This window comes from Ascidiella aspersa, chromosome 6 (genome assembly GCF_963924565.1).
Source record: "Ascidiella aspersa chromosome 6, kaAscAspe10.2, whole genome shotgun sequence".
Taxonomy (NCBI): domain Eukaryota; kingdom Metazoa; phylum Chordata; class Ascidiacea; order Phlebobranchia; family Ascidiidae; genus Ascidiella; species Ascidiella aspersa.
The window spans coordinates 20,822,828-20,834,453 of record NC_139452.1 but is presented as its reverse complement, the minus strand read 5'-3'; the positions used below and the strand labels follow the sequence as shown (position 1 = coordinate 20,834,453).

Below are 11,626 nucleotides of genomic sequence, written 5' to 3'. Positions count from 1 at the left end.
AGAAACACATAAAATTACCACCCGATCCGTTAGAAATTAGTGCATTTCTAAGCAAAAAGGTCTACGACAATTAGTGCTTCCAAAGGATCAAAACGTCTGACTTTTAGACTTTGAGGTCTCGCTCGGACAATGCACTAATTTGACGTGACAATGTGCTTCAAAAGATTAAGTTTAATAATACTTGACCTACCTAAACACAAACGCTAACCAGCACCCTAACCCAAATAATGTGCATTGAATTAATAATTACATAAACGCTTTAGGCTCCAATTCCTCAATTTGTGACGTAACAATCCTATGGTACCATAGACGACAAACTATCTTACGCCCACCCGAGTTTGGGCTTTTTCACCAGCATTCAAATAATTATTACATTAACGCGCATTATTTGGGTTAGGGTTCGCGTTAGCGTTTGGGTTAGGGTGGGTCAAGTGTTAATAATGCTATCTCACACTTTTTGTAATCTTTTGTGAATGTTCAACGAATATTTTCAATTTATCTACGCCGGGAGTTTACCTGAAGGTCCAAATTAATGCATTGCCAGGACCTCAAGGTCTAAAAGTCTAGACTTTTCTGCCATCCGATGCCCTAATTGTCGTAGACCTTTTTGCTTAGAAATGCACTAATTTCTAACGGATCGGGTGAAATTACTGTTTTTTCAGCAAAGCTATTTCATTATAAAAATTCGAAGTATTTGGGTCGCGAGACCTCGGTACTAGCAATTTTGGGTCGCGCCAAAAAGTATTTGCGGACCCCTGTTCTACACGACCCCTATAGCGGCGACAGGTCATATTGAGTGGCTGTTATACCGCTTCACACTACGAAGATAAACAATGAATTAAACAAATGCTTCCAAACTCCGCGATTTTTGTCTCAGTTGCCGATTTTTTACACCTGTTAATATTTACATTTTAATTTTTCTTCAAGGCCTAAAAAGTCGCGTGTCACAAGCAGACTTGGACAATTAGATAATTCTAGTAATTCAATGAATTAGAGCAAAATACGGCTATTTCTAAATCTATAAGAAAGATTACAGTGTAAGAAGGTTATAAATATAGAGCACCGTTCTAAATGTAAGGCTAATTCTAATACATTATAATGTATAAGGTCACACATATTTACCATTAACATTGTTATTAGGGTTACTTCTCTAAACAAATGTAATTCTAGTTCAAATTCGTTTTTTTCAAGAATTTGATAATTCCAATTATAATCTAATGTAAGAAAACTCAAAATGTTCTAATTTTAATCTAATTTGAAAAAACTGAAATGCCCTAATTCTAAAAAGCTAAAATCAATCTAGTTGTCCAAGTCTGGTCACATGTGCGTGTAAGTACCGAATTTATGCCATTTCACCTTAAAACTGTATTTTTGAAAACAACAAGTTACGTATTTTTAAACGCAACTGGTTTGGCGATTTACGTGTGTCTTTACAATTACAGTGTAAAAATAGGTCATGGTCCAATATAGGTATCATATTATTAAAAAATAGTTTCAAAACAAAAGCTTTGCCAAGTTATTACCAATTAAAACAAGTTTTCGCGCGCTTCGTGTAAAATTTGATACGACTTAATTAAGAGAAAAATGTTATCAAATGGACTGTAAATAAACAATATTTTATCAGATTTGTTCGTGATTGTGCAACCCAGTGACAAAAATAAACATTTTTTCCTTTTTTTTTTAATAGTTTAACGTTGCATTTTTGAACCTAAACCATGTGGGTAGGGTTGAGATTTAGGCCTATTTAATTGAGCGCCTACTATATTTTCTTAGATTGTCTTAATAGTGTTCTTATTATCCAAATGTTATTTTCCGGTTCGTTTTTAGCATGCAATATTATATGAGACCCAAAGTTTCGCCTCAGAGGGGAATGTTGTGGATTTTCTATGAAGTCAGCTGGCTCAGACTGGCTTGTAAATTAGTCTAATACCTTATTTTAATCCGCTAAAAACGAAATTGCATGAGCTTGACACAACCCGACAACACGTTGCGAAAACAACTAATGATATTCACTTTCTAAGTGACCTATTAGCTATACAAGAGTTATGAAAAAATAACTATGTTATGTTTCTTCTTCTGAGAAAATTCTATTCTATCCTTACATATACAATTTCAAGTTGCTGCAAAAATAATTAACTTCAAACCGATACCCAGCATACATTTTATTTCGCTGTTTCAAAATCAGGCCTTCAGCACATTGAAGGCTCAAGCACTGCTCGTCTAAAAATAGAAAATAAAGCTCAATCAGTGTGACAAATAAAATACTGAAATATCATGTATAATATATAGACTGTTCTAAGGCAGTGCTCCGCGGCCGGTATGCCGTGCGACCACGCTAGGCGTGTCGCAGGGTTCCAGGAGATATTTACTTGCATTTTCAGTATATCTCAATAATTAGTAAAAATAGAAGGAAAATGTACACCAAATTAGAATTTGACCATATGCATTAATTTAGGTGTTACTTTATGAACTTAAATGTTTTTCAAACCCAAGTTACGTTTAATCACCAAAATGAAATAACATTGTCAAATGATTAGCAATTTTGTTCTTTGTCGCTTTAGTGCGCATTTATAAATTAATCTTGTCTGCTTTTCCTAAAAATAACCAATTTAAAGCACAATTGGCAGGTTTCATTTGTGCCGCCAATTCTATTTAGCTACGTCACTATGCCACAAGTGTAAGAAGGTCACAGAGCACTGTTCTAAATATATAAATCATGGAAAGAATGTACATTTTGCAATAACAATTACCCCGCATGGTGGCGGTACGTTGGCTGCCCAATCGCAGATTTTAGTGTCTGGATGAAACACAATCCCGTCATAGCCACAAGATCTATGATACGTGGTTTCATTTCCATCTACACACTCGTAATACATTGAGCAATCTTGTGGATCCGGATAAAGTCCTGGTGCTTGGGTCTTACAGTCGAACGAGTAGCCTAAACGCAAAAAATGTAAACAGGCTGAGTACAAAAATATTTTTTTATTAAAAATTATATTTCGTTTCAAAGCGTTTCTTTCGCAACAGACCTGTTATACGAATCTCCGATTAGTATAAATCACAATGGCTTGATGTTTGTGACTAAGTATAAGCTGCTTCTTAAACGTTTTAAAACGAAACATACTAATTTTGAAAAAACACTGAAACTATACAATATGGCAATCAAAATATGGCGGTCAACCGCTCAAAACGTGCCGTCAGTAACTTTACTTATTTTACAAATGAATTATAAGATAACAGTTTTAAATATATTCCAAGACATATAAAAAAAAAGCGTAAATGAAGATTTAAGCAGGTTGTTGCAACCCATATTATTTACAGTACAAAAGTTTTCCGAAAAACTTACCAGTTATTACGAGCTGAACCGACGATCGGCAATATTCAAGTTCTTGGTTGGAAGCCGTATGCAATCCAGCAGAGCACCAGTATCTAAAAATTTAAATAAATATGAAAATATATCAGTAAACAGTTAAATATAAACCATACCGCAAGTATATTGATCGAAGTTTTAAAAGTAGAAAACAACAGTAGTTTGTCTTGCCGACAGCAGACGGTAGACTGCACCAAAAACATTTTGCAGCATTTGTGTGTCATGCCATAACAAAAGTGTCTTGTTACAGTATGCAACAAAGGTGCAAGAAATTGATTTTTTTTTCACCTATTCTAACAAGTTTATAGGCTAGTGCAGGGATGGCGAACCACTGTCCCGCACGAAGTGACCCAACACAGATTTTTAATGACCCACTTGTATCTCAAGAAATACCGAAATGTTATCAATCATTTTCATGAAAGAACGAATATACAAAAACAGTTCTTCGTTAGAAAACACTATACTGTTTAAATAAGGGCTGGAAAATCTTTTGGTCGTGCACAAGTGTTTTAGGGGTGACGAGTAGGCCTACATTAACTGCACTTTAACAAATCGGTGCAGAAAAGCAGACAACTAAAAGCATTTTGTTTATCGCTGTAAAAGTATCGGGTTGTGATCCTTTAGGAAAACTATGAGTTCGCGGACTAAAAGTTCTAAAAACCCTGGTTAAATCAATAAACCGTGCTGAAAAGCTATCTGCTGAACTCCTGTAATCCCATAAAAAATGCTGCAGCATTTGTTAACTATTTAGCTTCTTAATATTTGTGGGAATCCGAATTTGGGAATCATCCGAAAAACCTTGAATTACCAACCCAGACAATAACACTTGAAACGATGCAGCAGGGTTTCGCATAAAATTAGCAAATAATTAAATGTTTTGTGGGACCCACTTGTGCATTTTGCAAGGATTAAAGTCGTGTTTGTGACCCGAGCGATGAAAAGGTTCGCCATCACTGGGCTAGTGCGTCAATGGCTTCTTCGGGGCCCATATGCTGGACTAGTTTGTTATACTCAAGGGCTTAAAGCCTTACACATTAAAGATTTTCCAGCAGGGCAGGTGGTATGCTTCTACCTAATTTACTTTATGAGCTTATCAGAAAAAAGCCATTCAAAATATCAGAAATCATTTCCACGCTATAAAAAGTGTCTGTAATTAGTAACAATAATCATTGATCGCTGTAAACGTTGTACCGTTTTGTAACTGTAATAAACATGGCAAATGTAGATGTATATTTTGTTTAACCTTCCAGAATCCGCCAATTCAACACTTGATACAGATAAGGCTCCGTTGCTGTTGATGGAAAATGTGTCAAATCCATCCTCCATTTTGTTACCTCTACTGCAACCGTTTCCGTCACAATGATTATAATTGTAGTAGGATCCGATTTTCGTATAAATTCCAATCTGCAAATAAAATCATGATAAAATTGGATAGCTTTTTGACATTACCTTACAATGTTCATGCGATCCGCGGGTTTTATGTTGCTTGTTTTATGACGTGTTATTAACTTCATATTTAAAACTTTCATGCTATTCCCATACTTAAATATACTGTGTTGCACCATGTGGCGGGGATTCAAGAACATGGTCCAAGGGAGAGCTATAGCACAAAAAAGGTTGTGAAACACTGCATGGTTTAAAATTTTACACTATATAAAGAAATAAAACGCAATATTTTTCGCGCTTTGCGTGAAAGCTTTAACAACCTTCCTCGAAATGTATTTATTTATTTCAGGTGCATATTTGTATACACAACATCCGTCCTTGATCTGCCCCGGATATCGTTTATCAGAAAAATAAACAGATTTAATAAGGAAACATTTAAAGCTCTATCTTTACAAATGTGCACACCTCGGTATGGGTAAAGTTCTGAGTATCGGAGTTGTGGTATGGTCCCCTGTACCATGTTACTTCATCCGTTATTCCGTTTTGGGAACACGACATCGTAGCAGATTTTCCGTTTTCAACTGAGACGCTTACTGCAGTTGTCACATCAACGTAAGACTTGGAATCTAAAGTAAATTTTGTTGGTGCAAGTTGACGATATTGATAGCCTAAATCGTAGTGACATTGTTTTGAATATCAATAGATAGAAGTTCCAAATATCTGCTTGTAATTGCTCGCAAACTCTGCAAAGAGGTTGGTACGAATCACTAACTTTTGTATTTTATAACAGTCCATTAAAATTACCGAAATATGCCTAAGATATTCGTTCAGATTAGAGTGGTTTATATATTATTTACCACACGACAGTATAGAAGAATTACACATCATGATTTAGTGTTGGTTGTAAAAGAATAATATTATTTTTCCTCCTGGTGCACACAAAATACACACAAATAATTAGACTCCAGCAATAAAGTAAAATGTAGTTTACCAAGTTCGTTGTACACCATGGGTGTCAAACTATACCGAGGCTTACTAAGGACCTTACTGAGGAAGTCTTACTGATAATGGCATTACAAAATTTAAGTACGTTAAAGCTGTTTATTAATCAATTAGTTTTATTGTATCTATATGTGTGCTATTATTAATATACAGTGTATATATACAGACGTTTCAGGAAAATTTATAAATAAAAAGGTATACAGTGGCATGAACGTCATTTTTTTGATATCTTTAGGATTTAAAAACAAGAAAATAGTGTTATAAATCCACCCATTTAGTACAGTATTTAAAATATGCAAACGTGTTAAGGGTCGCAAGCACAACAAAAATTTTTCTTGTGTCGCTATGAAGCCCACAGGCCGCATGTTTAACACATTGTTTGGACCAAACATCTTCATTTTAAAAAGCCAAACTTGCCACATTTATCATAAATAAGCAGACATCTAATTAAAAGCAGCACATGAAATTGCCAATAGGGTTTAAAATGCCCAAATTCGGTTATTGGTGCGCTTCAAATTCCCAAGTTTTTCGATGTATAAATCTGAAATTAAGGCAGTTACATGTGTGTACAAAAACGTGCATAAAATTTGGGCTCTTGCTAAAAAATATTTCTATTTTGAAAAGGTTCCGCGGGCCTCACAAAATGTCCCGTGAGCCTTCTGCTTGACACTGTTCTTCGCAATAGAACTTTTATAATAAATAGTTTGTTTACTTTCCACAATTAAGGCGATCGAGTCGGCATCAGTCCCTTCTTGTTGGCGACCTGACCATTCTGCAACCATGCACCAAAATCGACCTTCATCGTTTGCATTTATGCCAGATATCTTTATAGATGGACTCTGCGCAACAGTTCACAACTGTTCGTAAAACATTTTCTTGCATTTTTTCTAGTCATGCATAGTTTGCTAGTACTTTGATAAAGTGTTTTTAATGGGTGACTTCATAGTTCATATGCGAATTTTTCGAGTTTGTCATTTATTTTTATAAAAATGTATAATCTCACTTACCTTAAGGTCAGCTACCGATGCTCGCATCTGATAATCGCCAAAAAACTCTCTGTATTCACCGTGACTCTCATTCCAATATCTGAATCCCTTGAAAACCACTTCGGCGTTGGGGTCATCTACAGATTTTCCCTGAACGATAAAATATATTCAACCGTGTTAAAAACAGTAAAATAAATATAAAAACGCATATATTCAAACGATAATGGAAAAAAGTGCAAATACATAGAAAAAAAATGACCAGATGTTGTTTAACAACACTAACTAACGAAGAGCAGTTTTACTTTAAGGGGGAATTTTAGTGGCTCTGGTGTGGTTTTTCACGTGTTGAATGATTTTAGATTGACTTATACGAACTTAAATCACTGTTTTAAGTGGCTCAATTTGACTGAAAACAATGGGGGAAACTACTTCACTTAGACTTGAGTGTTTTCATTAAACATTTATTGTGAAAAAAGTATTCATTTTCCTTAAAAATTGCAAATAAAACACTTGCTTTCTGTAGGTTTTGTTTTTGGTTGTTTGCGTACATTATTCAAATATGGCTCAGGGACGGGCCTACTAAGTAACAATTTTTTTAGTTTAACAGAACTATGTGGCTTCTTCTCTGAAAATATGTCGTCGGTACGTGACCTATTTATGGGCCACAGCGATTTGTAGCCAGTAGCCACCTAATACACCAGAAAAGTTAAAAAAAAAAAACACTAGGTGTCTACGCCTACGAATATTAATTTCATCAGTCATTTCAAAAATGGCTTTTTCGCCAAATAATAGCTGAAAAATAGTCATAATGTGCTTTAAGAAAGTGATTTCTATTAAATATATTAAAAAAACATAATGGTAAAAAGGTGTTTATTCATATTATTGTCGGCAAACAACCTTGATCCAGTAAATTATTGGTGGCATGTCTTCACTCGGCTGCATATCATAGCTACATGGCAGCGTCGCTGTGTCTCCATTTTTTATTAGAACAGCATCTTTAGAGACCGTAACTGTGGTTATAACTGCGGCATCTGTAAAAATTAAACATTTCCTAAATATTTCATTAAGGATAGATGAAAAACACATTAACGCAAACAGGAATCCAGGTAACTTGATTCAACTAGATTTATTCTTTCAATATCATAGTGCTTACAAGCTACTCCGAACAAAAGAACAAAGAAAACGGCGCTCTTCATGCTTCAAAAATGTAGTCAATACCCTCAGTTTTACTTTGAAATTGGCAACGGCGGTTTCAAGATGTCTCTTTTATACCTTTTCTGTAAACCACCCCTTATCACCAGGGGCGCCCGCAGAAAATTTTCCAGGGTGGGCAATCAGGGGCGTAACCAGAAAATTAAAAAGGAGGGTGATCAATTTTGAACTTAGGGAATTCTCCTATTTTTCGTCTGACGTTAATGAATAATGACGTCATCAAACAGTGACAGTATGACGTCATAGAATGGTGATTGCAAGACGTCATAAAAAAACTAATCAGAAACAGCCAAATACGTCCAGCAAAGCGACCACGTGCGTCGTTAACAATCCTGTCAGGCGCCAGCTGCGAAACCACAGTGTGCAATCGTTAACTTCAGGCGAAAAAATAAACCAAGATTGTGAAATATGTGTGTTTAATTGTGGTAGAATCATACATAATTCGACTATCAGCAGCACAGTTTTCAAGTTCCATGAACGGAACTAGCGCTAAATTACTAGCACGCCTTTCACCACCTGCAATACTAAACGAAGATCGGTTTTCCCGGGTGTTATCATGCCACGTTTAGCGCAACAATTGCGCCGAGTTGTGTGCCAAGTCAGCTGAATTACAAGCTGTGGTTAAGGGGAAAAAAGTTGTGTCCATTGCACACTTAGCACGTGGTCTCACAATATGCTCAAAGAGTATAATTTTGCGTTAACCATCATTACATAAAAGTGGAGACTATGAAACGCGCACGACAGTCACCATTATACCCCCTTTTAAGAATCTGCTTCAGTTAAACAAATGTCGATGTTACACCAACATCGGATATTAGCCGCACGCCGCTTCTAGCAGTTTGTTAAACCATGACAAAAAACGAACAAAAAACGATAATATCACTTACAAAAAGAGGAGGTAATAACTCCCGCTCCCCTGGATAGCCACTGGAGGTGATGGATAATGTATAATATTTTTAACCTTCATAAGTGATACATATTACACTTACAAATAATACTAATAATTGCATTTTGAAATTCCAGGGGGGGCAAGTGCCCCCCCCCTAGCCCCTCCGTGCGGGCGCCCATGCTTATCACCCGTCTACGTTAACTTAAACAAAGAACCACTTAACACCGCGACACTAATAGCAATACGACAACTGAGACAATTCCCAGGGGCAATTAACCCTATGGTACGTGCGTCAATTTTCAAGATACGCGAAAAGCAAACAAATTACCTAAGTTCTACTTTAACAATTGAAAGAAACAGCTGCTAGCGGCGCGCGAGCCCCACTCTAAAAGTTAACTATTTTATAGTGAATGTATTTGCTCCATATTACGTTTGGTGTTAATTCTGCTTTTTTCTGTCCTATATGCTTCACTTTAAAAATTGTGTTTAAGAAATGGTTCATAACTTTGCGATTGCGAGATTTTTGGCTACTAATTTTTAATAAATGTCGATTTTATTGAATAGAATGGCTTTAGTATTTTTATTGTAATTTCTAGTAATTTCTCGGTTTATCGGTTATATGTTCTCATTTTTAGAACTGATTTGGGATATGTTTTGTCAGAGCAACATGGTATAGTTCGGGGTTGTCCAAACCCAGGACCACGTCACACATGTTGCAACTTCAGTGTTAGTGGCCCGCGAAGCACTGTTTAATTATTGTAAAGCGTACCGTTGGAGAATTCAATCAAAGAAAAAGAAGTGGCCAACAAACAGTAAGCCTATTTAAATTGTTTGATTGATGTATTTACATTTTCCAGGTTACACTATTAAATAAACAGGTTTCTAACGCTTATCAAATTCGAATCCAGGAGTGTCAAGAACGCCTTATTTTTGGTATGTCTTTGACCGGTTTGAGGGAAGGCGCGGTGCGCCCTGTATGGCAATTTCTAAAGCTAGGGGTAAATAGAAAAGCGGGGCAAAACAGGCAACTATGAAAAAGTTGACAACGCCACTGTATATATTATCAGTGATTATCGTCAAAAACACGTTCGTCGCCTAAAATCAAGATGATTGGGTTTTTTAGAAACCAGAAGGGTAGAAAATGTGTTTTGCTGTATGTTGATATAAATAGAGTTATCATATTTATATTGTGGGGGCTTTACAGAGGAACGCTTCCAAACACTCCAAGCATCCATCATTTTGTGGTCATTTTCCTATGACGTCAAAAATATACGTCATAACGTGACGTCGCCAAATGTGTAACTTAAACAGGCGTTTTGTTGCCAGTTATATTTCTCGCGCGAATGTGCAATTTAATAGGACTAAATGTATTCCAGTTGTTTAGGGTGAATTAAGAAGTTAAATATTTTTGCGCAAGGTAATTTTGTTTACAGCTGATATCTCGGTTATCTTGATTAGATTAGCACTGCAACCCAGTAAGCCATATTAAGCAACAATTTCTACATTGGAATAATCTATTTAAAAGTAATATATTGCTGTTGTGAGTTTTGATCGTCACAAACCTCCTAGTAGCATACTAATACTATAACTCAGTGGTTCTCAACCTTTTATGGCTTGCGCTGCCTATCAGAAATAATAAATGGATTGCGGCACCCCTACAAGATTTTTCCGTAGGTATACCACTAGAATGTCACAATAAACGAAACTGGAACAACACACATCAACTCTGCACAACGTAGGAAGTTTTAATTGGATTTCTTCCACTCTAATCCTTCACAAAAAGTTTTAAGAGTTGAGCAAAAATCAGAGTCTTAAATATCTCTTGGCACCCTTGGTCATTTGAAAGGGCACCTCATGGTGCCGCGGAAACCCGATTGAGAACCACTTCTATAACTGAACTTCGTAAAGCACAGGCACTTAACCCAAGCACTGGACCAATTACACGCTACATGGATGTAACAAGTACATTCACATTTCGCACATCAGGTAATACTCTCATAATATAAGTTTGCAAACAGAACAATCACAGCAAACTTGTATACATGTAATGCAGGGTGGTCCAAGGTCGACAGCATCGCGGGACACAATATTTCTGCTTTTGTTGGCGGGCACAACCAGGATTGGCTGCCATTCATCCTATTTTAGGAAGTTTTGTTCTAGTTTTCGGGAAAAAAACAGTAGGATACATAAGTGTCAGGATTTCAAAAGACGACGTCACAAAGTTACGTCAAAACGTAAAGTCGGAAAATATATAAGCTCAATAAACCTTCTGTTATGTTAAAACCCTGAGCTTATAAAGTTCAAATTAAAAAGTTTTAAGGAGATGGCGGAAAGCATTCGCACAAGAGCGAAAATATTTGGGTATGAATGGCAAAACTTGTAATTTGAAAGCACACGTGGGCCTAAAGCACACGCTTTACGCAGCAGGCAACATTCTCAATAAGAATGCACAAAACACAATTTAAAAGTTTGCGGGCAAAAAAGCAAACAGTGGGTTTATCTTGTTAAAGTTTTTAGTTAGAGAAGTGTTGCTTACCATATAACGATCAAATTATAGTGTAAAAAATGTTTCCAGAAACACGATAAATTTCATCATTTATTTGATTTTAAAAAATGAAATTTGCTAGAGCCGTGATTCCTGTTAAGTTCATAATAAAAAAGAAGGAAAATATTGGAGCGCAGTTGGACAAAATGCATGTTCGCAAAACAGTCAAGTTAGAAAGTCCCATTGGATGCACTTCTTGTATTAAACCCCTTTAATAGTGCGCACACACATTGATT

The 11,626-nt window shown here is 36.1% G+C and overlaps 1 protein-coding gene across 1 annotated transcript; it reads right to left on the bottom strand.

Moving 5' to 3' along the window:
- Positions 1-2,205: 2,205 nt before the first annotated feature.
- On the bottom strand, positions 2,206-7,940 carry LOC146140700 (uncharacterized). The gene is made up of 9 exons (XM_083392677.1): positions 7,898-7,940; positions 7,642-7,775; positions 6,766-6,894; positions 6,471-6,597; positions 5,222-5,382; positions 4,614-4,774; positions 3,347-3,429; positions 2,751-2,938; positions 2,206-2,220 (listed from the first exon to the last, which is right to left on the bottom strand). Exons 1-9 carry the CDS (start codon positions 7,938-7,940, stop codon positions 2,206-2,208), a joined length of 1,041 nt encoding a protein of 346 aa, XP_083248803.1.
- Between the last annotated feature and the right edge of the window lie 3,686 nt (positions 7,941-11,626).